Below are 27,576 nucleotides of genomic sequence, written 5' to 3' on the forward strand. Positions count from 1 at the left end.
CTTGGTTTAAGAGTGATAAGTTCAAAGAAACAAGAATGACGCCACTAACAAGCTAGATAAGCCAACTTGAGTCTTAAATGAAATAAGAGAGTTGAATAACTCACAAATGTGATAAACACTCGTAAAAGTATCAAAAGTCTGAATTACAACTTAGGAGCTTCATATTTATAGGCTCAAATACTAGGCTAGCCGAATAGTCAAATAAGAAACCGAATGGGCAGCTTGTGTGCAGCTTAAATGGTCTGAAGCTTCCATGAAGTTTCCTAGCAAGTTCCTTGAAGCTTCTCCAACATTGGTGACACCAATGGACAAGTCCTTTACTGATTCCAATCAACTGGAATTAAATAAAATTAATTGAGCAGCTAAATGGAGCTGATTGGACTAGCTAGGTTCGGCCAAGGGGTGTGAAAGACTTTAACTGAGTTGCTTTGATCAGCTAAATGGTCTTGATGATTTTAATGGCATCTTGAGCACTCCAATGGCCATTAGGTGTGAAAACTGAATGTGAGCAGCCCCTTGTGTGTGAATGCACAAAGCCAGACAGTCATGACATGTGAAAACAATTAAGCATCTAGTTGGTCAACTTGGGAAAAGAAATCAGCAGCTCTTTTGGCCCTTGGCATACACGAATAGATGCTTGGAAAAGCTGAACCATCAGCACACCATATTCATGCCATCCAATGTATGTAGCTGCAACAATTTAATTCAGCAATTAATTAGTCTTGAGACGTATTAAATTCAACAGTAGCTAGGACACATTAAAATTCGGCTGGACAATTTAATTTGTAACATGCAATAAATTCGTCCTAAACTTAGACACAATAAAATAGCTAATTAATATGAATTAAACTAAGATAAATTTAAAACATAATTAAAATGTTCATAGTTTTGACATATTAAAAACGTAATTTAATTATTTGAACTGAACTAACTAAATTAACTAGTAGCATTTAATTTATTCCAACAACTAAAGAATTGCATTAATTAAATCGAGTTGGAATTGAGCTCATGGAGCTAAGTTTGAGCTTAGTTCAGCTCGCAAAAGATTGCAGGGTGAACTCGTAGGGTTGGTCCAAGCTCTCTCGGTGTGGCTAGCCAAGGTCTAGCCCCACACTTGGTCTACTAAGGCCGAGATAGCCTCTTTGAAGCGCTTGGCTCGTGCTTGGGTGATAGGACCTTGAGGCAGCTCCAAAGGCTCTTTACTCGAGCTAGATGTGACTCGAGGGGTGGCCGTATCATCAGTTTTGGCTCATGCTCATCCACCCTGTCCTTGATCCTTTCACACTAGCCTTCACCATATGGCACCCTTGATTGTGAACCTTATCCCTCCCCTTTTCTGGTATGGCACTTCTTCTTTGAAAAGTACATATAATAATGATTTCACTTTTAAAAAGATTTTGAAAAAGTGAAAGTTTTGACCAATTTGAAAGATCATTTAATGTAATTGAAATAACTGAATTTTGGGTTGTTCGATCAAGTAAGGGAAATTCGATGGAATTTGTACTCAATGTTATTATTATTTTTACTTTTTTTTTCTTTATTTTTATTATTTGAATATTAAAGAACTAAGATAATTTCAATCTTTTTTTTTCGCCATGCATAAATTGAGCCAGCAAGTTGGATAAACACAAAAATAAAAATTTCTATAAATATGGGTACCCAAAAACATCTCTGGATTGATGAGTTGGGTTCTAGAATCTGATAGAAAAGGGGCGAGCTGGCTTTGGCCACGTTCCATAAACTTGGCCTTTCTAGTTTTCTAAATCACCATTTTTTTTAGAGAAAAAAAAATAGCCTATTATATTGTTAATTGAAGCTAAATATTGGGGTAAAAAAAGCTTGAAAAGTCGATGTAATTGAGACCAAAATGCTTATCCCTCCATGTGGAATTAGGTGCTTTCCAACCAAAAGCACCAACAAAGAGGTATAGAATCAAATTAGTTAATTACCATTGTGGATTGGACTGGGTGTAAGTCACATTTTTTATCCATGTTTCTCAAAAACATTTGATCAAAGGTTGAAAACTTAATTAATTTTCATCTTTACATAAGTGCCACTTAATATATATAACATCACTCACTAATACCATCTTCATAAGAGTGATAAAATAATTTTATAAAAAATAATAGTATCTATCGAAACCATTTTTTAAAAAAAATGGGGGTCGACTTTAAAACGAAAATGGAGTCGCCAGCAATCCTTTTTTGTTTAGGTGTGATTGGGTCACCCTGTGATCGATCATTTTAATAAAGCATTTTGGTTTATTAAAATAATTTTTTTGGTCTATGAAAAATTAGAAGAAGGATTCGGGAGTCGGTTACGCACGAGGAAGGGTTAGAACCCTCGCAACGCCCAAAATTGGTACCGTATCTATCAATTATCATCCTAATGTTAAAAATTTGAAAAAGATTTTGAAATACAATTCCTTTAAAACATTTAGATATCTTGAATTGGATATTGCGATTCTCTCACTCAGAAGGAACAAAATATCATATCCAACACGGTAGGATACAACACTTCGAACTCTCGATACAAGATCATCTCAGGATTTCCAAAACTCATGCATTTGAAATTTCAAAAGGATATTTGGCTATTTGGTTAAACGGTAAATCAAAACCCAGCACGATTGGGCATGATTCCTCGAGTTTCCAAATGTGAAATATTGCCTCATTTTAAGAAAACTTGGATGAAATTTCAAAAGGATATTCAGTATTTAGTTGAATGAAAAATCGAAACCCAGCACGATAGGACACGATTTCTCGAACTTCCAAACACGAAACATTACCTTGTTTTGAAGAATTTCCAAATAAGCAATTATAGAATCAGCTTAGAGTACATTTGTTTGGTTTACTTTTAGGGTGAAAACAATTGATGTTGGGCGAAAAATTGAAATTTAAAATCACGATGCAATAACGAACATGCAAGTTTATTATTGAACATGAAAAGAAAATATGTGGCAATAATATTACATGAATAATTAAAGTAATAAGGAAATTCAAAAGAACAAATTAGAGTGCATACAATGGCATCATATCATATACTATATAAACTACACAAATAAAATATAATAAACTTTAAAATAAAATAGAATAAATAATAGGAAAGAAAGAAAATTTGGAAACAGAAAATTTGGAAACATTGCCATACAAGCCATACAAAAACTTTAAAACAGGGAATAGACATAAGAATTTAGAAATTAAAATCTATATATATTAAATAGTGATATACAAATAAATTTTAAAGTAAATGTTATAAAGTAGATAATTTACAGGAAAGTTTGAAATGTACTAAAAATAGAAAATAAAATAGATAATATATGTAATAACAATGCATAAATGAAATCTCAAAATAAATAATATATATATAAAAGGTTAAAATAAGTGATATTCAAAGTAATATACATACATTAACCTAAGTAAATAATATATATAATAGTAATAATACTTGACAGTGTTTGAAATAAATAAATATGTACATAAGAATAAAGTAAGAAACAGTGTGAAATCGACAAAATAATTCAAGTAATAAGTTAAAATAACATGTTTATTTTTAAGAGAAATGAATAACTAAAACTTGATTGAAAGAAAAACAAACCAAAGGGATAATTTATAAACAAAACAAATCACTAAAGTATAAAATTATATAAAAGAATTTTAAAACCAATAAGTCATACAACAAATCAATGTAAAAATACGCAAAAATAAGGAAATAAAAACCTTAATAATATGTAATTTATTAAAACAGTACATAGTAAAATAATATATGAAAAAAAATGAATAATAAAAAAGAAAATTTAAAATATGAATTAAAAACTTAATTTAAAAAAAAGGTTAAAATCAAAAAGACAATTTGTAAATGATAAAGTACCGAAGGATCAAAATGCGAGGCATATAAACTAACGGGGACTAAAAAAACAAATAAACCAAACGCCCAAAATGAAACACTTAAGCGTAGACTGATTTGTAACAGCGCGCAAATTCCAAGGACAATTTAAAAGAATTTAAAAAAACTTAAACATGGCTCAATTGAACGCTAGCGCGAAGGGGGGACTCCATGCGCAAATTCCTCATTTTGAGCCAAAATGCGTGGGTCCAGCACCAAACGGTGCTGTTTTATTTGCCATTTAAAAAACCAAAAAATGAATGGCCATATGCCATTCTTCACAGGTAGCAAAACAAATCCCAATTTGTTTCAAGGGTTTTGACCCTATCCTGAGAGGCTGTGCACGAGGGTTATCGGCACTTCTGCGCCTCCACCTCCGACGCCGATCCATGGAGTGGACCCAGGGAAGCCTCTTCTCCTTCGGCTTTTGTTTAAAATCCGTTTGCAAAGTAAAATAAAAACGAAAGGGAAAAAGAAAAAACACGACTGTGAATAGGAAAGAAAAACTGAAAAACAACATTGGATTCGATCTTTGATTGCTATTGACTTTTTGTTTGTACTCTTTGCTATCATATATTCATCCAAAAAAAGGTCCCTTACAAACAATTTTCGAAGGCTTTTTATAGTCATTTTACATCTCAATTTTTTGCACGTTTGCAGATACGTGCGTGGGTGTATCATTGATGTAGCGTAGTGGAGTAGCGTACGACGCGGAGAAAGAGCGCGACGTGCGGGGGAGGTGCGCTGTTGGCTGCGGCACAAGGGTCTGCTTAGGGTTTCTTTGGCTGAAATTGTTTAAGCTTTTGGGCTGAAAATTTGGGCAAGGGTCTTTAGTGTGGGTTGTAATTTTGGATTGGGCCCGTGTAATGTTTGGGCTAGTTTGAGTAGTGGTATAGGTTTGTAAATGGACATTGGACTGTTTCGGTGTTTTTATTTAATTTGTTTATTGGGTTCCGGCTAAAATTGGGCCCAACAAGATCATATGTATAATTAGACTACTCTTTTTTAAAAAAAAGAAGAAGAAGCATTATACAACAAAATTATAAATGAAATATATTAGTTAATGGTTATATTATTTTTAAATTAAAAATAAAGATAAAATATAATAAAAATTAATTATATAGTTTTAAAAACTAGAGTTTTTGTAGGTAAAAATATGTAATAAATTATGTATTATTTTCTTACAATTATTTAATTATACAAAATATATATTATTTAGTTAAATTATAGGGTAAACTATACAAATAGTCACCCAAATATGTATTTAATTTGGTCATTTAACTATTAATTATTTTGATTTAATCATTTAATTTTTCAAAATTAAATATTTTAATCAATCTCCCTTAACAAGTTAATCAAAGTCCAACTTGAATTTTTTTATTGGCCTAATAACAAAATAAACTATTTAATTTACACAAATATAATAATAATAATAAACAATTGAATTGAATTTAATATTTTTAATTTAATAAATTTATCTATTTAAAATTTGTTCACTCACAATTTAAATTATTATTATTTAGTTTAAGTACATATTTGTTGTTATTATTATTTTCAGAACCTCGTTCCTTCTCATTACAATGGACTCATTGTATGTATGGGGCCTGTTGTGACTTCCTCATTACATAATAACATCCACGTAAGAAGGGTCGTTTATTAAATATGGTTTTAGGGGATGCCAAGCACCAATCAAATATATTACTGGTTACAATAAACCAGTTGCGGAGCCACTGTTAAAATGGTAGCTTTTAATTTAAATTTTTATAATTTATAAAATTTTAAATTGATAATAATAAAATTATATTTAAATTTTTAAAAATAATAATAATTTAATTTAATTTTTTTAAAATCATAAAAATAAAAATTATTAAAATAATAAAATTATATTTTTACTATGATACAAATATACTCGGAATAGAAAAGAAACTTCATATAAAGCCAATTGTAGCCATAGAATTTATTTGATTCAAACTGCACCTTAAACGAGCAAATTAATCATCAGGGGTGATAAATGATGCAATATCATGAAGAATACTGCCACTTCCTGGGGCCCTATCCTCTTTCCTAACATACTCTTTTCCCTCTTTATCCCCAAACTCCGCCAAACCCACCTTTCCTTTCCTCTCCCACAACTTTTCCCCGAAACTCCGATGAGCGAAATAACCTTGCGCCTCCACCAAGACGCTATCTTTCCCTTCTTCGCACACTTGAATGGGTAATCGCTCGTAGTGTCCGATACTGGTGCTTTCCAGTTCATCCACTCGTACTAGTCCCTGAGCGGACACAGAGTACAACTCGCCCTTCACTCGATGACCGCATCCAAGGAGGTTGATGAGGTAGGGGATGCCGTGTGGGCCTATAACAAGTGGGTGGCATTGATGGGTCACATAGGGTCCTAAAAAATTAGCGTCTTTTTTGCGGATAAGGTCTTGCATTAGGAAATGATTTTGATGGCCTTGTTTCAAAGTTCCATAGGAGAAGAGCAGCGTCCTACTGGCTTCAGCCATGGAGATCGGCGGGCGCAACAGAGAAAAAAAGGAAGATGGTTTAGATGAGAAAAGCGTAAATAAAAAACGCTATTTCCTCGTTCGGACGGTATTGCGATGGGCTAAAAGCCCTCTAGGTTGAAATGAATGAAACCAATCCAAGATTCAAAACCCATTTAGGGAAAGCAAAGCCTGCCCAACTTTTATGAAAATGCCCAATCCAAGATTCATTCCTCAAATCTTGAATGTCAAAGATGATTTAAACAAAAAAAAAAAAAACAATGGATGGTCAAATAAATGATGGTTTTGACCAAAGATGCTGGGGGCTGTCGAGTCCCTTGGCAAAGCACGTTATCCAACATCTAGAAAAACCTCCGATCGGCAATTTAATTAATTAAATTAGAACCATCTACGCTACTCTCCACCACTTACTTTGGCTTCACCTGATACCCACTCCAATTCATAAGAAAAAAGGGAAATGGCATTCGTGTGCGTATGTCTGTCGCCATTCGAATTGGCACGAGTCCCTAAAATGCGCAACAGAATTAAAAAAGAAAAATGAAACTGAAAGCGATAGATATAGATGTCTGATGTGAAACATCCAATGAAACAAAGACGCTACAGTGAATTTTATCTGTAATTTAGTGTGAACAAATACCAAAAGGGGACCTCCAAGTTCTATGCCCCCACATGACCTGCCTTACATCCCATGTTCCAGTCCTCAAAATTTGTGAACTAAATGATAGGCTTCCTCTCTCCTCCTCTTTGCTTCACTTCACCCACAATTTGCTTTGATTTCAACGCCTCATATATTAGATATTTTATGCACTCTAATATTATCCTAACTCCATCAAATTCCACATCCTCACATACCCAAAAGATAAAAAAAAAAAAAAGAAAAAAAAAGGAGGTAATCACATTGAAAGATTGGTGGAGGTTGCAAACTATACAAAGAGACAATGGAGAGATGCAACTGTGGTGGTGCAGAAAGGCATGTTCTTATGTACGTTCTTGCCTGTACATTGTACACTGCCCAAACAAATATCCCCTCCATTGCATCGGTTTATGTGTAATCTCGGTTTAATTTATACACCACGCACGCTTTATCGCTTTGCTTGCATTGTATCTGATCAACTTCTCCTAAAATCTATATAGGTTGCCATGATATGGTAGGGCAACAATACTACAAACCTACAGCACTGCATCATTAAGTTTTCAGCTCTTTGTTTTGGTTTGTTGTTCAAGTTACCGAAGACTTACCCCTCCAAGATTTTGAATAAATAGTTGGAAAGCTAGCTTCATTCATGGTTAAAGATGTAGGCTAAATCGACACATTTGGGTTCAAGTAATAAGTTGAACCTTTTTTTAAACAATTCTTTGGGTTTAAATATTGTGGATGGAATAAGTATTTTGGGAGAACTTTGTACTTCTTTTTAGGAATCTCACTTGACTTTAGTTTTAGTCGTATTCCAATGTGACTATTGAATATAGAGAAGACTTAGGTAATAATAAATAAAAAAAATAACAACAAAATCTTTAGATTCAAGCTTTGTAGATGAAAAAAATAATTTTAAAAGAATTTTGCCTTTCATTTAAAGATCCAACTTGATTTGACTTCTAATTTATTCAAGTTTCAATGTAACTCTTAAATACTTGGAGACCTTAGATAAAAAAGAAAAAAAAACAAATTATAGACCAAGATACCAAAATGAAAATTATTAAATTTATTGTTCATAACGATAAGAATATGAGTTGAAGGAGAAAGGCCAACAATAGAGGAAATACAGTTCATCCAATAAGGGCAAAGAGTCCTAAGATGAAGATAGGGAGGAATATTTGAAGCACCAAAAGTAGAGGATGAGTAGAGAGAGAGAGACTCATTGTTAAGTAGTAGGAAAGGTATGTATAAGGATTAACCTCTTACGTCATATATCATTTCATAATAGATTGATCCGTCGTTCATTGATTACTTGTTAAATTATTAATGTAATATGAGATGATTAAATTGTAAAATATGTGCGTGACAAGTGATAAATATATTGTTAAATTAAGTTGTTAAGTTATGAATCAAGAGAAATGATTTGCAAACAAAATCAACAGAACATGTTGACCGGGTTAAGAGGACAAAGGTAATAGAGGTAGCGGAAAATATATGGTAAAATGGTCAAAGATATCAGGGAATTAATGTTATTTTAAAACTCATGTAGTGAGTAGTGACGGTCACAACCAGGAGGATTGCGGTAAAATTTTCTAAGTTATTTAATTTCCCTTGTTTTCCACAATATCTTAGCTAAAGATGACCAAAAAAAACTCAAGACCCTGACCGATTGCAAAACAAAATATATTTTATATGGTTGACAAATTCACATTCAAAGTAAAAATTTCCTTCGTCAAGTCCGGTGGGGCATCCTTTTGCTGAATGCTAACCGATGTTGACTATTCTAGATAAATACCACATCGAATCCATGCATACATATAAGAATGTTAAATTAGATTAACCGCAGATGACAGATAGATAAAGCAGATTTTGAGAAATTAATTACAGATTGAATTCACGTTAGAGGTTAGCTTTTTGGCCTCTTGAATTGCAAATTGGGTTTAGTTTATTCCTTTAAATAGGGTAACATGTGCCAATGTTCTGCATATATTTTGTGTACAATATTCTGGTTTCAGATTCTGAATATCTAATACATTCACAGATCATTCCCCAGCTTTTGGGTTTAATTCCATTTTGAAGATTTTTAAAAATGAAAATTAACAAGGAACCTGTCAAATATTAAATAAATAAAAATTACAAAGAAATACATGAGTCAAGCATGACTTATAATTATATCTTCTGAATTAACCAAACATATATAAGTTTGAACAGGGAATTGAAAACTTTGACTTCTTTTTTTTTTTTTTAAAATTCATATAAAACTCATCATTGCTTTTTTGCTTTTTCGATTAAAGTCTCAAAAACATTTTTATAACAAAAAGTGTTTAAAACATTAAAATAAAACAAATATATGGAGTTGATGAGCAGGAATCTCAAAGGATGACTCGCTATGAGGGCCTTAAATCATTGCGATATCAATTTCTTAATTTTAATTAATTTGTGGGCCTGATATAATTAAAGTGATATCAGGTCCTTTTCTCCATTCTATACCATACCCCAATATATACAATTGAAAAACTAATTTATGTTTTAAATTTATTCACTTACAATTACAACTAAGGACAGAAAAAATTTTGGGTATCTCAAAATTTTATTTTTCTTATTAATTTAAAACAGTGTTGTGGTTCAGCTTCATTATTTTTAAAGATTTGAAAATTTCTAATTTTGATTAAAATGTTACTTGAATTGCTTTTTTTTGTTAAATGAGTATCAATAATAATAATAATAATAATAATATTAATAATAGTAAAGTTAGGGTGAGCAAATTTTGATTTGATTCAAAAAGTTGAATAAATTTTGAATTTCGAGTTAATCAAATAGAATTATTCAATTTTTTAAGTCAACTCGAATAAGTAATTCGGATTTGAGTCAAGTTAAATTTTACAATTTAAATAACTCGAATAATAGATTGATGTAAAATCCCCTTTGGTCCTTGTCAGTTTAGGAAATGAGCAAATTAGTCTCTCTCTCAACAAAAATTTCAAAATAATTTTAAAATTCAAAACATTTATAAAATTATAAAATTATATTTTAAAAATTATAATTTTTTAAAAATCTAAAGAATATATAAAATTTTCAAATATATATTGTTTCAAATTTATGTGTTCTCTAACATAAATTTAGTTATATTGTAACAAGATTTTAATTTGACATGTTTCATTTTTAATCTAACTCAAACAATTTCACTTAATTTGACTCAACTTGAATTTCATTTTACTTGACTTGATTAAAAAATTGAATTAAGTTAAAGATAAAAAATAAAACTCATCAACTCAAATCTTTTACTCGATTCAATCAAATAATCACCCTAGAATTAATTATATTATCAAATAAAATTCATAGAATTGCTAATGAAATATTAGCTTAATGACAAAGTTGAGGTTTTAAAAGCTTTAGATCTCACATTTAAATAATAATTTTCTTCCGGTTTTATTTGGATTAAAGTCTTACAATATATAGATATTATCTAAATTTGGTTGTATTATGAATTTTTATTAAAATTTATTCAAAAATAAAGAAATTAAAATTATTTAAAAATTGTTATCAATGAAATAAATAAAAATTCATTTTACAAATATTATTTGTATCATCCTCTATCTAAGCCCCAGCTTCATCATTGCTAAAGTTAGTATCATTCTGTTTGATTAAAGGTACTTGTTTGGGTACACTCCAATCTTTGAAATTTTTTTATTTTAGTGTATATCTGACGGTACAAGTTGTGATTATTTTCTCATGATTTTAGCTTCAACCACATTTTATTATGTTATGTGGGTCCAAATAAGTTACTCCTTTTCCCAATATTCTTTTCAAAAGCCAAAATGTGCATGTAAAATGTAATATAACTTTTTGGAGTCAACTAAAAATTAGTATTTGTAAAAACAAAAACACTAAGATTAATTTCTTTTATTGCAATGAATAATTTTAAAGTAGTAAAATTTAATAGTCACATTGAAATGCAAAATCCGTTATTAAGATGGTTTTACAGCTTTTGTTGGATGGGGTGGCCCATGAATTTAAGAGAATTAATTTGCACCATTAAAATCAAGTGGAATTAAATCAATTGCAATAATACATTTGACCACACAGAGAGGGGAAATTCCTTCATCTGCCGATTTAGTCAATTCATATTCAATCAGTTCGACAAAACCATAATTGTAAAACGTTTTAAAATATAAAATTCATACTCTTTCAGTTCGTTTCTATTGTTAATTTTCCACATTTACTTATTTATTTACTATAGAAAATAACAATGAATAAAGGAGGCTAAAAAGAAATCAACCTCTATACAAAGGAGAGCGTTCTTGGAAAACCAATTTCGAAACCCTAGTTTGCCTGAGAACTTTCATCGGACTAGGAAAATACCAGCTCTTCCCTTTCGTCGACGGAGATGATTTACCCGAATGTGACGTCACAGCCACAGACCTTGACTTCCTCATCATCCTCCTCCTCCGTTCTTCGTCCGCCGCTGCTCTTCTCTCTTTCTCCCCTTGGCTCTGATCATCTTCACTCTCGTACCGCTTGCTCTTATTACTAGCTCTAAATATCGACCAAAAGGACGGCGTCTTGCTCTTCCTACCCGCCAAACCATTCCTTTCGCTTGAATCCTCAGGTTTGGATCGGAGGAATGGAATCGCCAGGGATCTGGATCGTCGAAACGCAGGTTCGCTTTCGATAAGATTGGAAACTCGACCAACAGAACCGACACCTGTGTTGCCACCAGCCGCCGCAGTTGAGAAGCGGGAGAAGGAGGAAGAGGAGGAAGAAGAAGAAGAGGTTGTGATACATGAGCAAGGACGTGCGTGGGCGCAGTCGGGGCAAAGAGAAGCAAGTTTGTCTCGGAGACAAACCGGACAGATACCAGTACGGCGACGCTTAGAAGGATGACTCGGACATTTCCAGACCTCCTCTTCGTCGACGTAAAACGCCATTTTTTTTTTTCTTGAGTTAAGGTATCAACCTTTATATATCTCCACTTTTTCTTGAGAAAATTTTTGCACTTTTCCTGCACTTGCTGTTTGGTTCTCTCTTTACCTTTTTTTTTTTTCCTCTCTTGCGGTTTCTTTCTTTCTTTGTGGTATTCGGTGAGGGTGAGGTTTTTAAAAGGGGAAGGTTTGATTAAGGCGGAATATATTAACCATGGTTACGTCTATAACATATTAGGATTCTTAACCGTGGTTAGATTTCTCTGTTTTTTAGCATTTGTTCTGTTGTTTGTCAGTTGGGCGCCGTCGTTTGGTATGCTTTGGTAGACTGAACTGAACGCTGCGTTTCAATGCCAATTACTGAAGATTACCCATCAATTTAGTCGTTATTAACGAAAATGCCATTCCTTTTTAGGAAATTTTCAATTTAGGACCTTTTGTGAGTCTTAGGGAGGGAAAATTTGTGATAAGTTCACACGTACTTAGCATAGGCCAAAATTGAAAAAATAAAAGATGGAGACACATTTCACACTTGGAGTGGTACCGGTTCAAAGCAAATCCCATCACTTAAAATTTAAGTAAAGAAAGGAAAATATTAATATGAGTTGGCTGTGATTAATGTGCAATGGTAGAAAAAAACAATATAATCTTCAGCATTAAATATGCACGACAATGTCCATGGGCTACGGGCGTCTGTGACAGTAGCGATGAGGTTGACCAACCTAAACTGTTCCTGATATCAAGGGATGGAGAAAATTGCAAATCTCCTGTTCTGTAGTTTGGAAAGAAAAAACATTGAAGGATCTGAATATTTTTAATTTTTGTAAATTAGCCGTTGAAGTAGGGTTGGTTTCCACTTTAATAGGCCTTTTATAGTACTAGTATGCATGGTTTTTAAAACCATTCATAATTTTCTTCTTTTCTCTCTAAATAATTAGTTTTTATTTTCTTAAACATGGCCATCCTAATTTACATAAGAATATACAAATTAACTCTGCCGTTCTTCTTTTTATATTTTTTTATTCGTTTTTAATTCTAATAAAATATATAATAATAAAAATAGTCGAACATCCTCAAAAGAGAAATGAAAGGGAGAAAGAAAACCATAACTTTATAGGTTTTGAGCTCCGAAAACCCGACCCTATTCTATCTTCTAGCCTTCCCCAATTTTCTCTTTATTGTGCAAATTCAATTAGTTTAGTAATTTCACAAAATTATTTCTCTACTACTAGTAGATTGCATCAGTTTTCAATTTCGTTCTTTTTTTTCTTTTTATATGTGTAAATCTCAACAAATGATTACAATCCTCGAGTTTATCATCCCTACTTTAAAACAGATAGATCATTCATGCAGTGACCCAAGACCAAATGGGACAACATTTAAATGCAACTTTTGTCTGGTACAATGTTAGTTGTGAATTTATATTCAAACTTCATTAACCTAAAATCAATATTAATATATCTATACTATCTATATTATTAATTAATTATAAAAATATATGTAATACATTTATATAAAATTAAATATTACTTTAGTTGAAATGGTAAGGGTTAAATATAAAATTGGTACTCGAATTTATTTATTTCTTCTAGATTAATATTTATTATTTTTTTGTCTCAAATTGATACTCTAATTTTTTTTTTCATCCACTATATTGGTTTCCGAGCTTAACGCTGTTGCTAATGTGGCAATGTTGACCATTCGCAAGCCACCACTTGGACTGATATTTGCAGCTCTTTCCATTTTTTTATTTTCTTTTTTATTTTCTTCTTTTTCCTACCCTAGCTGCCCTAGTTCTACACCGTTGCTAAGCCACTGCTCGACCTCCTTCGGTGAGTTCTCTGACCAACAACGACACCAAAGCTTTCCTATGAGCTTTCCCAAGTCTAGCTCTCGTTTTCATGTTTTGGTTAATGGATTAGTAGCTTTAAGTAATTTTAGTGGTGGGGAATTAGTAAATCTCAAAATTATAGAATATTTGCTTTGGGGATTTAGTTGGAAATTCATTTTGTTCCAACCACTGGTGTTGTCAATTTTTTAAAGAAATTTTAGTACTAACTTATTGACACTTATAAATATTTACGGCTCGGTTTATGAAATCGAGGTCTCGATACCTTGTTTTCGAGACTAATTAACCTAATAATTTTTTTAAACCACAAAATTCACTAATTCAAGAATATTTCTAAAATCACACTTGACTCATAATTATTAAATAATAATAAAATTTTTAAACTCACTCGTCAGATTTAGTAATCTTGAATTATTGTTTCCGACACCATTAAAAATTAGGTCATTACAGGACAAGTTCGGGTTCCAATTTTATATTTAACCCAAATGGTAAAGTTGAGATAATGAATACCATAATGTTTTGTATTTAAGTCCCATGATTCTCATTATGTATAAATATTTTCTAAATTTACAAAATATAATAATAAATAATATTCCTAAAATAATATTATTTGATTTGTAATGTTTTTGGTAATTTCACAATTGAGTTGAGACACAATTGATGAGTGACACTAACTCAGTCAAAAGTTTTATATATAGTATATAGATAATGCTTTTGAATGAGTTGATGCCACAAGTTTGTCGGACATTAACTTATTTACGAAGAGACTTAAGAATCAATTTTTAAAGAAGTAATAAATATTATTATAATGATATTTGTTGTTATATATATACATATTATATTTAAGTATTTGACTTTGGTGGCGTCATTTTAAATTAACTAAGTTAAGAAATTATTTAAAAAATATTATATTTAAAAATGAACAAATATTATTACGGAAGTGTTTGTCTTTTATATTTTTATATAAAATGTATAAAATAATTTAAATAAAAAACTTAAGACATCAAAATCTTTAAAGTTTTAATTTTATCGTTTTAATTAAAACCTTATTTGATTTTTTCATAATTGTTCTATAAATATATTTTTATATTTTTTTATTTTCATTTACATTGTGTGTATGCATACCATAATCTATTATTTTTTATAGAATTTTAAATCAAATAAATAAATAATACTAGTTAAAATAACAAAAATTAATGATTGATTTTAACTTGTATAGAGCAATAGTTAAATCTCTTGTTAAGCGCTCATTTAATGCAGACTCAAACCGTTTCCTACACCCCAATATTATATCAAAGAAATACAATGATTGAACCAAAGAATAAGACTTTTACCACTCCACTTGTACTCCATTTAATAAATAAATTTCTTTATAACTATATTTTCAGTTAAAAGATCCATAAATGTGACATAATTTAGTATATTTTAACTGTTAGTAATCAATTCCTTATATGCAACTTAAATTTAAATTTATTCAAATCCTCCATACCATTTTGCAAACTTAAGTAATATTAACTATAAAGTTTTTTTTTTTTTTGGGCACAACATGTATCTTTAGAAGGAGTCAATTATTACTATACATACAACAATTTAATCTTACCATTTAGATGATGAGCAGACTTTATTATGGATCGATCATTCGTTTAGGTTTAAAAGCTCTTTCAAAAAAGTGAAAGAGTTTAGATAAAAATATAGACTAGAAAAATGAGCTTAGACAAAAAAATAAGGTCTGTTTAGAAAACAGGTCGGCCTCAAGCAATACTTTTTTGGCTCGGGCCCGGCCTGAATTTGACAAAAAAAACCTGTCACTATTTTGTTACTATCATGTTGTTGTTTGCTACCATTTCACTATTATATTACTATTATTTTATTGTTATAGTTTGTATATTGTATAACTCTTGTTTTATTGTTAATTTTGTTACATTTTAGAAGCATTTCTTGGTTAAATTGCAACTATATTAGTGTTATTTAAGTATAAAGATTTTTTAAACATATTTTTAATTTGTTGGGAAACATTTATTTTAATGTTTTTAGTCTATTTGATGTATTATATTTTTAATAAAAATAATCTAAAAACAAATATAGATTAGTCGGGCTCGAATTTAACATTTTTTATCCGAAATAGACTTTATCAAAATTCTAAACCTATTTTTAAACTGGATTGAATCCAAACCTAAAAAATAAGTCCGCCCCGAATCAACCCAATATCAACTCTAATGTTAATAAACCAAACGTTGGATCCAATTATGTAGGAGTCAACTAAAACCAACAGTGGAAAAGCGGTTAAGTCCAGCCGACCCGTATCTGTTGAGGGCTATCAAAAGAGTACACCGAAGTGCTCTTGGATACAGGCCCAGATTATTGATCAACTTGTAACTCGCTTCTTTGCCTTCTAATTCATGACATTAGTACATGTCCCATTCAGGCTTGTCTGCTTGACTTTCAACTCCTTCGTTGCCTTCTAATTCGTGACATTAGTACATATGATATATAATTAACCACCCACTCCCTTGTAACTATTAAAGGAAAACAAATGGGGATATCAAACTATCACAACTGCACCACAATGCATTTATAAATGAATTGCAAGTTTATACGTAAATTTTTAGCTCTATAAGTGGGTTAAAATATTAACATGTATGATATTTTTATTTTTAAAAAAATATCAATTAAAAACACTTGCCAGTCTCTTAATTTTATTTATGAAGTTAAAAACTCCACCACCTATATATCAAATAATTATATTTATAAATTGTCTCCAAAATTTTCATCTTCTCTTTTAAGTCTTATATATATGGGTTAATTGCAACACACGTCGTAAAGTTATTACACAAATCTCAAAATTAAACCTCATACTTAAAAATCTTCTAATTGAATATTCAAAGTATCATTTAATTGGTTCTTCTAACAGCTTAGCAACCAATTTAAGTATTAAATGTTAGTTAAAATATGATGTGCAACATATTTAAAACATATTAATCAAATTGTAAACATGTGTATAACTATAACATAAACAATTTAGATATAACATGTTGAAAAAAATTGTGTCTTTTTCTTTAACACGTTAGATCCAAGTTGTTTATATGATAGGTACAATATACACATGCTTACAAATTGATTTGCATGTTCAAAATGGTCAAATTTTGCTATTAGTCTTTGTAATTTTCGGTAGTTGTGGATTTAATCCTTGTATTTTAATTTGATCATTTTAGTCCTTTTATTTTACAATTTTTTAAAATTTCAACCATCACCAAACGATAACTATAACATTCATTATTCATTAAGTTAACTTCTGATATTTCCAAAATGTAATGCACTAAACATAATATAATCATATATGTAATGTCATGTCAACTTATTATTTTCACATATTACTCACTAAAAACTCAGTTGGTGGATTAATGACTGTCATTTGCATAAAGGCTTAAATTTCAAAATTCAAAAAGTATAATTATTTAGAATGATCTAATTGAAGAATATAAACCAAATCTATAACTGTACACATAATACAGGACTAGTAATCAAATTCAACCGAATAGACTTAACTGCTATTGTTTGGGTCAAGACTAAAATTTTAAAATTTGAAAAGTAAAAGGATAAAAATTGACCAATTCAAAAAGTACACGGACAAACTAATCAAATTAAAAAATATAGAGACGACTTTTGCAAAGTACGAGAACTAAAAGCATACTTTAACATTTTAAAAATGCTCAAAGTCATATCCAAACTAACATTTAATGCTTAAATTATTTAGTCGAAAAATCTTTATTTAATACAATACTAATACTTTAAGGAATCAATTATAACATCTTAAAATCTAAAAACATATATTTTTCTTAGAATATCTAGAAATCAATTTTGATTTGACCTGTTAGAACCCAATTTCCAAATGGAGCAATGTTGAAATATTCATATGGGAAAAACATTTTTCCTTCAACTTGTTGGGAATGCAAGAGCGGTTTTGGCAAATTATTTTGCACTTGAGCTTTCTTTTTTTAATCCCCATCCATTAAACCCTCAAAAGATAAATGACAGGTACCGCTACCTAAAAATAATTGGGTAATAACAGTAATACCAATTTAAATTACATTTTGATTTCTTATTATCCATAATATGAGAAATTATGTACAATATTGAATTACTTGAACTTATTGGAACCTACAGCTTAAAGCTATAGCCTCCAACTTTTTATCTATGTAGTAGATAATACTGAACAGCTATCACTGTTTTATGTCTATACCAAACGATTGGCAAAAAAAAAAAAAAAAAAAAGTGCGAATCAATCGCAAGAAACCTTGAGACCTAAGAGGATTAGAAGAATAGGATGTAATATGAGGTAAAGTCTTGAATTTTCTAATGATTATTCAAGTTAGACCCTTTCATATATTCTTTAAAAATTTTATTTAACTTAAGCATTAGAAAGAATTTAGAGCGGCAACTCTATCACTCATTCAAACCAATATCTATTCAATCAACAATTTTAATCTACTTAAAAAAAACACTACTAATATATAAGATGATATACTATTTAAACTTTTCCTAGTCATTGAATCACTAGGAACTAGATCAAATTTATTAAGAAATAAACAACAACAATAAAAGTCATCATCCACTACAATACCTTTCCAAAACAAATACCATCTTAATTTCTCCATGGAATTTAGCATTTTTGTCCTTAGACTTGTTAACAAGTAGTGCTATTGTCCTCTCTCTCTCTCTCTCTATTTTTAAATAAGAAACTAACCAAGTAAGTACTTGCTTTTCAAAAAGTAAAAAGCCATTAAAACCCTCAAAGTCCAATACGGCACAAAGCATTATATATACTACATCAAGTGGATGGTTTTCTATACTTGGAATTCATCTTTACGCTCATTATCTTTTAACTAGATAGCTTGCAAATAAAAGATGAACAAGTTGAGTGGTACCATAAAAATGATGAAACTTACCCTCCTTCAATTGTATGAGAAAACTATATATTTGGGCCAATATGGAGAGTCACTTTGCCTAAACAAACAAAACCAGTTCTAGTGGAGAAATAAAGAAACTTTCCAACTATTTCAATGGTGCCCTTAATTTGGACAACTTCAAACAAAAGACAAGGTCAAATAACTAGGCCAAAAAAGACGAAAGGGTGTTTCTACCGTCTAGTCAAAGTCAAGCTCTACACGTAATGACATGGCAATACCTCATTGGGTACAACCCCAAACCCTTCAATGACGTGTTGGAACGTGTGTGTACCGTATAGGCCGAACCATGAGATTTTGCAAAGCTTTGGAAAGATTGGCCCAATGAAGGAAAAAAAAAAAAGAAAAGAAAACCAAACCAAGGAGAAAACACGGCCACGTGCCCCTTTTTGGGATAATCTTAAAAAGCCCTGAAACACGGTTTGTAAAACGACATCGCACTCTTTTTGAGTTGGATTAATCTATGTTTAGTTAAAAATTTGTAACTTAATTTTTATTTTTTTAAAAAAATAAATCATGAATTGTATTTTTAATAAAATATCATGTTTTAAATACGAATCGTAAAATATGAAATTCATGGTAAAAATAATATCCATTGAAGATTATTGAAAGTATTGTGAATGAGTGTGTGCAGTGTGTGGTGACTTTAAACTTTGTATTTAATACAAATCATCTTTAATCAAATCTAATTATTAATTGTAAAATAAAGTTGTCCTTTTATGGATAGTAAATTTAGCTAATGCTTTTGTGGAAACTTAATTTCTTTTTACTAATTTGCTATATTGAGTAATACTTTAATTGTTTATTTACAAAAATCTAGTATATTTCATGGTCATTGGGTCATGTTCAAGTAAATTTCGTTGCAACAGTGTGTCAATATATATATAAATATAGAACAAAGTGGGATTTCCTTTTCTTCTTTTTTTTTTTTGGAAAAAAAAAATGAAAGGGTTAGTTTTAGGAAGAAATCTTGTGAAAATTTTGTGAAATTTTAGGAAGATATGAAAATCTCAACGGGGGGATCTTTATCGATCATCCCAATTGAATCCCGAGGATCTCCCATTGGCATGCTGTTTTGAAGTCATATTAAAGTAATCATTATTAAGTATAATTAAAATAAACTTAAAATTTTATTAATATAATTATATTTATATTATATTGATTTAAAATATTATTTATATTGATAAAAATTTTTTACACAAAATAAATAATTATCTATTCTAAAATTAATTTGAAATATTATAATTAAAAAATATGTAAAATCCTCATTAATTCATTGTGGTTAATTTATAAATACATGGACAAGGTTGGAGGTAGAATATTTGAATTTACTGTCTCTCTTTTATTATTGGCATTGAGCATCCTATTCTTACATTAGATAATGATTGAAAAACATATCCCAAGAATAAATGCTTAGCATAAAAAAAACAAATAAAAGTTTAAACCTATTCTACCCTACAAACTATAACTCACATCAACATCTATAAACCAATTTTAAATGATTTTGATTTTCAGAAAACTCATTTTTCCTTTTATTGATAAAGAAAATATAATGTAGAGCGGAGTGCGAGGCATATTTTCAAATTTATCATTCACACATTTTATTTTTATCTTTCTTCTCATATTAAACATTTGACATATAGATTGGAAGAATAATCTATGAATATTTCAATTATTAGGTGCGGTAGTTTTTCACCTTATCATTTAATCATGAAGTCGTTTCGGTCCTCATCCAATTAAAATATATAATATATATTTACATTTTATCATTTTAAAAATTATATAAGAATAAGATAATAAATTCAAAATATCAAATTGAGGCAAAAGGGGGCAAGCAAATACCAAAAATATTCTATATTGTTCAAAAGAAAAAACTCTACATTTGAAATGGATTGGTTCAAAATCCATCAACTATTTCAAATTTTGCCCTTAATTATATATAAATTTCAAATGTATCCTTATAGGTAAATTGAACTATGAAACCTAACCTTATTTTCTAACTCGATATTGGTGGGTCTTTTTGTTATTTAATATAATATGTTTTATCAAAAGTTCTTTTTTCAGAATATGTTTTTTTTGGAGAATTACATGTTAAGTTCAAAGAAGTTTAATGAATTGTCGAGTTTCTCACACCCTATTAAAATCAAGGTAATCATTTTGTAATAATTACAACACTTCAACGCCAACCGGATTGAGTTCTTTTAAAATATTTAAATTTTAACATGTAATAGTATAATTTAATTTATAACATTTGATAATATTTAAACAAAAGCTCAACCTAGTATATGTAAAGTTCTTTTGAGATTTAAAAAACATATATCATAATTTAAATAAATTTAAACGAATTTTAAATTGACTTTGTCACCTATGGGTGTTGAGATTCTATTGAAAATTTTAGTAGAACCCTAATTTTAAAACTTATAAATAGGCAATCCAACTTATTGCTTTTCTACATAAAACTAAAACAAATCCCCTTCTACATTGTATACTATCCTACATATGTAAATATTTCTAAACTCTAATTTCCATTCCTACCGTAAAGGTTGCCTACGCATTGAGATCTAAACAAGGACAAGTTGCTAAGAATGCAACAACATTGGAATATTCTCTTGTGGCTTGAGCTTGGAATAATATGGGAAAAAGTATGGCAAATAAGAGAATAATTCCTTAGTTAATGCAAGCTGGTTCTTATCACACTATCTAATTTGAGAAACTTACTTTCATTTAGTCATTCATATCTACTCTGATTGAGTGATTGAGACTCCAGACCAATATTTTTCATCTCTCATGCAACGAACCAACAATAATGTTGGAAGATATAGTGTTGTTGATGAGCCCTTTAGTGGATAGTCTAGGGTAGGCCCTCTGTCGAGCATTTGAAACAAGTATCAACCTTACATCTAATTTTCAAGGGCTTCAAATTAAGTTAAAATGGTTGAAGACCTCCTTTGAGCATCTCTAACATAATCCAACACCCGAAGATATTGAGCATCATGCTAGAGTGTACATTCTCTAGTTGACCAAAACTGTGTTAATGCCACAAAAGTCTAGCAAATTAATTCATATCGTGTACCTTTAATTATTATTAAATTTCAAAATATTTGGTACATACAATTAAAGTTCTATCATTTTAGCATGTCGATACAACATGCTATGCAAGACATGTAAAATCGAGCACAATGAAGTAAATAGTTGCCTTATAATTTTACAATCGTGGAAGTGGTACCAAGTACCATGGATTACACTTATCCCTTCCTAGAATCTTAGTTTCCCCCTTGCCATATGGTAAAAGTAGTTACATATTTTATACAATCTATTACATTCTAAATGTTTTATATTTATACTAACATTATATATTTTAATAGTTGGTTTGAGCATTGTGATCATTCAACTTACTATAAGGATGATTTCTTAGCGATACAAGCATTTATTTATGGTAAATAAAATATTTTGGTAATTTGTCTTGTTTAGTTTATTTACATTTATTAATATAAACTCATATTACAATTTGTGTGGATGTTTTGTCAAGTGGAAGTGATTGCAATTATACTATTGCCAGAGAAATGTGTGGGCAACTGTATTTTTAATGTGTGTATGCCGTTTTTATTCATTTTGTTGCATTAACTGACATCAATATGATCAAATTTTAGGATGGTTCAAGATAGTCTAAGAAATTTTAGTAGATCTAGAGAACATAGATACCTATCATCCAATAGGTTTGTCTTAAGGTTCGGAGCATAATTGGGCCATTAGGTTTGTTAAGCATGTCGCACATTAGACTAATTGTCTTTAACATGGGTCATAAGTTACATTGATTGAGGATGATAATTTTGTAGCATCTACTATTTATATAAAATGATTTAGGGTTGACCGTAAAACATATCTATATCCGGCGAAATATAATGCTGTATATCAAATTCAATATCCAATTTCACAAATTGTGGAACATAGAAACCCATGTCCAACTTGCCTCAAGAGGCCAATAAGGAGAAGAGAAACTTACAATCCTAGTGCGATATAGGTGTAGAAGTTGGGCAACATGGGCGTGGTTGAGCTTAAGGTAGAGGTGGACATCGAAGCTAAGGTTGAGGTTAAGACTTAAAAGCTAAACCACCAATAATTTGTGTATAGAACTCATGTTTATATTTCTATTGTTTATTTCCAATATCAAAATAAAGACACATCATTATGCGATTGTATTTTGAGTGTGGAATAAAAAAACTTAAGGAACCAAAGGGGGAAAAATAAAAAAAAATAAAAAACTAAAAAGAGAGTAAGATGATTAATTGAAAATAAAAATAAAAATTTGTTTACCTTGAGAGAAAATGAATTTCCTGGTAGTTTGCAAAGTCCTGGAATTGATATGAGAAAGCGGTTGATCTGTGAGTTTTTCTCCTCTCTTTCTTGTAATTTTAGTTATTGTTGAATATAAAGTTGGACCAAAATCATTAAAGACGAGAAAAATGAGTACCACTTTCACATGTTTAAAAAAATAATAATAAAATTCACTTTATTTGGCTTATGATTTAAAAAAATATCAAAATATATTGATTAAGTTTTAACTCGATTGATATTGATTTTATTGTCAGTGTAGGGGAACATAAGTTTGAGTGCGTTAAAGCGCATCATCCTCCTATTTAAAAGTTGGAGAGAAGCTATGAGTAATCTTAAATATTATTAAAAATAAATCGCTATGATAAAAATTTAATATAAATTTAATGTTAAATTTATTTCCCGGGTCTTACCATCAATAATAATAATTTGGGAAATTGGTAGTAGCAACGAGCGACAGGTGTTTTGGAAATTGGATTGAGGTGATAAATGTTGGTATTAGGAGTAGGGTAAAATTGAAATTACAGTAAAATTAGGAAAGCTATTTAAATACGTAAAATTGAGAGAAATTAGTTTCTCTTTTCTAAAAATATGTCTTCATTTACCATTTATTTATGTTACTCATTCAATTTTTATTTTGGAATAATATCAATAAAAGGAAATTAGACAATCCAAATTCAACAATAATTTTATTAAGAAAATATACATTTAGTCAAAAGAAAAACAAACATAATTTCACAAATTTATATTCAAACTAATTATCTCACTAACAACGTTGAGGCAATAAGTAGTTTTAATCTTTTCTTAAAAAAAAATACATTTATTTTAAAATTTTGACTGTCTTTACGTTTAAATAAATGTTATGAATTAGTTTTAAAATATTGTTTAATTTCATATTTAAAATGTTTATAAACTTTTGAATTTTAAAATTCTTCTTTTAATTTCTTAATTTTATTTTATTTTTTAGTAGATTTAAATAACTTTTATAATGTATTCTAAAAAAGTTTAAATTTTGATAATTTATTTAAAAATATTTTTATTTAAAGTTGAATAAGATTTTGGTATAAAATATTGGTAGTAGCTGTACTTATAAAAGCATTCATCAACAATTTATTCATTTACCAAATTAAGAAAAAAAATTAGTGCAGTGAAAAGGTAATGTATTAATTATATATATTTGTAAATAACAGCTCTTTTTGTTGGATATATAAATCACACCTTAACTAGTATTTATAAATATCTCAATTATTTTGCATTTTATAAGAATGTATGAAATTATAAATAGAGAAAAGACTTATTCTATTATTACAAATTTCTTTAAATAATTATATAATATGAAAATACAAAATATGTATTTCTTAAAAAAAAAAGCTAAAATTAATGGGGTTTTTTTAAAAAATTGATTAAAGAAAGAGTGCGAGTGAAAACGAAATGGAAATAAAAAGGAAAGGAGGAGGTAGGTTCCGTGCACCCAACGCATCTCTCATCGAGACCTTAGCTTCGGATTTAGGTTCGGATGTGGACTTTGCTTAGATAAGAACCACCCTCCCTTCCCTTTTCTATGTTTTATTTCTCGCTCTCGCTCTCTCTGTTTTGCCTCCTCTGCTTCTCACTGAAACGTTAAAACAGACTCATTACTCTTTGAGTTTTCCCCTGTTGTTTTCTTTCAATTACTTCAAGCTGGCGATCGATAATCAAGAACCCACTGTCCGTGAAATCAAGCCCAAAAACAGAAGAATCATGGTATCTCCATTCTCAAAAAATCCTAATTTCTTTTTATGTTGGATTCTTGATCTGGGTATTCATTTGAAATGTGTGTTAATGAAATGTTGGTTTTGACAGGGAGCTGGTGGGCCTGATGAAGAAGACAACAGGTGGCCTCCATGGCTGAAACCTTTGTTAAGAGAGCATTTCTTTGTTCAATGCAAGCTTCATGCTGATTCTCACAAGAGCGAATGCAATATGTACTGCTTAGATTGTATGAACGGCGCTCTCTGTTCTTTCTGCTTAGCTTATCACAAGGATCATCGTTACATTCAGGTTTGGTCATTTTTCCCTTCATTTTTGCATTTCCTCTTTTGCTATTCAATTGTCTTCATCTTGGTTTGTTTTTTTTCTCTTTCGTTTTTGACACTAACTGTTTTACCTCTTTTTATTTTTATTTTTAAAATTTGTGTAATTTCCTTTAATGGGATTCAAGGGGAATCCTATCGTTTCAGTCCTCTTTTTTGTCATTCAGGTTTCCAATTCTGGGATTTGGTTCTTTGTCCTTTCTCGATTGAGTTTGTTTTCAATTTTAATCTAAATCGTATCACTTGATCGACTTGTTTTTTGTTCTGTTTTTCTAAAATGTACTGAAAAGGTTAAAGCTTTAATCTTATTCCAGGGCAGGTGTTTGTACTTTTACACGCCGCCATATTCTCCTCTCTCTCTCTCTCTCTCTCTTATTTTTTAGACATTTTCTATACATCCAAGCAGGCATTGACTTAATTTCCAAGGCCATTTCTCTGTTTTTGTGTAAAAAGAAGAAGAAGAAGCTTTGGCAGCAACTTCAGGAAATTCCCCAGTTTTGTCCTCCGTTTGTAACAGCAAAGCCAAATGTTTTTATTGTGAAACAAGTGTTATCGGATTTTGCATTGCTTGACAGATAAAACTCACGAAATTCTCGCGGGATTGTCTGTTAGAGGTCATTCATTACCGACCCCCCCCCCAAAACAAAAACACAACCCAAATTTTAATTTGGAGTTACTAATGTGAAATTGCTATGTTTCGGACAGATTAGGAGGTCTTCATACCATGATGTGATAAGGGTATCTGAGATACAGAAATACCTGGACATATCTGGAATCCAGACTTATGTTATCAACAGTGCTAAGGTTGTTTTCATCAATGAGAGGCCTCAGCCAAGGCCTGGAAAAGGTGTCACCAATACCTGTGAGGTCTGTGACCGTAGCCTTGTCGACTCATTTCGCTTCTGCTCTCTTGGTTGCAAGGTATATATCATTTCTTCATTTATTTGTTGTTATAAAATTAGTTTTTTTGGTAGTCAATGGTGCTGTTTGGTAGCTGGAAAAAAAAAAAAAGGAGTTTTTTTCCAATCAAAACCTAAATGGTCAAAATTAGCTTAATTTCTTTTTGGTGAATTTATGACTCTTCTTTTCTTTTTTCCAAGCAAAATGTGTTTTTGGTCAGCTATACCTTTTGCACATTTATGTTTGAAATGATAAATTAAAATTTGTTTGACTTGTATGAAATTCCAGATTGTTGGCACATCCAAGAATTTCCAGAAGAAGAAGAGACACTTAGCCATGGCCTCAGATTCTGAGGATTCATACAGCAGCAGCAGTAGCCATGGAAAGCTTATGAACAACAACAACAAAATGCGAAGCTTTAGTCCTTCGACACCGCCTCCAACTTCAGTGAATTCCCGAACTGCGAAACGAAGAAAAGGGATTCCCCATCGATCCCCAATGGGAGGTCTAATCATAGAATATTAACCATAGCCCATATACAAAAGATATATATTTACCCTACTATGTTACCCCACAGATACAAAAGGAAACGTGTGAGAATGTGCAACCTCTTTTCCGCGAAAAGTGCCGGCATTTATCACACTCCCCCTGCCTTTCTCTACTGTTGTGTATATAGATTATAGAAGCAGCAAAAGCTAAGATGTGGAAAAACAAGCCCCCCCCCCAAAAAAATGTTTCAAGTACTTGAGTGCTATTCTCTGTTTCTAGTTTTATTATTAATAGGGTGGGGGTCCTTCTTAGAATGGGATTGATTATACACAAGTTTTTGTCAAATAGTAATGGCCAATGAAAGATGTAAATAGGGCATTAGGAGTAGTGAAGCCATTATGTGATATTGGAATGCACTGTAGTCCTTTGTTATAGGAAGAAGATGATGAGAAAAAGGTGATGTTTATACTATAAATTGAATGAAATATAAGTAGATTTTACTGTGTGTTGTATGATGAATTAGTTTCTTTCTTTTGAACAAAATGAGTATGAGTAGGTAAAGAAATGGTGTGGAGAAGTAGCACGTGCGAGAGAGGGAAGTGGGAATATTTGGGGTTGTCAAGTGAGGCACGTGTCGAAAGTACAACGGTGGCTGGGTTTGGATGTTTTATTCTTGGAATCATCAAAAGAAAGGGTGGCCTTTGCGTTTCTTTTATTGATGTGTCAGAAAGGCAGTTTGGTTTTGATTTCTTAGCCAAGTGGGTTTTTCTTAATGCAGTTGTGGGCCCTCATTCCGTCTTCACCCTTGGATCATGTAACTGCCCTTCCATTTTGATTATCATCAGCTCTGAAAGCAGCATGAATTAAGGTCGGGTCGGGTGAGCGCTAAGTCACAAACTGAGTTTTTGGTGAGCAATTAGCACCGGCCAACTTTTATGGAAGAGCAGGCATACGTGGCATTTGCCTTTGAAACATATAGTCAAAAGTAACTTTGTCTTTAAACCGTCCAAGACAATTCACAA

At 30.7% G+C, this 27,576-nt stretch overlaps 3 protein-coding genes across 3 annotated transcripts; 1 reads left to right on the forward strand and 2 right to left on the reverse strand.

Annotated features, from left to right (window-relative positions):
* Positions 1-5,755: 5,755 nt before the first annotated feature.
* On the reverse strand, positions 5,756-6,884 carry LOC108469397 (putative gamma-glutamylcyclotransferase At3g02910). The gene has a single exon (XM_017770285.2). It carries the CDS (start codon positions 6,387-6,389, stop codon positions 5,874-5,876), a length of 516 nt encoding a protein of 171 aa, XP_017625774.1. The 5' UTR covers positions 6,390-6,884; the 3' UTR covers positions 5,756-5,873.
* A 4,338-nt stretch (positions 6,885-11,222) lies between these two features.
* Positions 11,223-12,130, reverse strand: LOC108468909 (uncharacterized). The gene has a single exon (XM_017769775.2). It carries the CDS (start codon positions 11,952-11,954, stop codon positions 11,301-11,303), a length of 654 nt encoding a protein of 217 aa, XP_017625264.1. The 5' UTR covers positions 11,955-12,130; the 3' UTR covers positions 11,223-11,300.
* A 12,434-nt stretch (positions 12,131-24,564) lies between these two features.
* Positions 24,565-27,073, forward strand: LOC108467513 (protein RGF1 INDUCIBLE TRANSCRIPTION FACTOR 1-like). The gene is made up of 4 exons (XM_017768146.2): positions 24,565-24,836; positions 24,936-25,133; positions 25,871-26,086; positions 26,354-27,073. The coding sequence occupies exons 1-4, from the start codon at positions 24,834-24,836 to the stop codon at positions 26,588-26,590; spliced, it is 654 nt and encodes a 217-aa protein (XP_017623635.1). The 5' UTR covers positions 24,565-24,833; the 3' UTR covers positions 26,591-27,073.
* Positions 27,074-27,576: the final 503 nt, after the last annotated feature.

Source organism: Gossypium arboreum, chromosome 8, assembly GCF_025698485.1.
Source record: "Gossypium arboreum isolate Shixiya-1 chromosome 8, ASM2569848v2, whole genome shotgun sequence".
NCBI classification, from domain to species: domain Eukaryota; kingdom Viridiplantae; phylum Streptophyta; class Magnoliopsida; order Malvales; family Malvaceae; genus Gossypium; species Gossypium arboreum.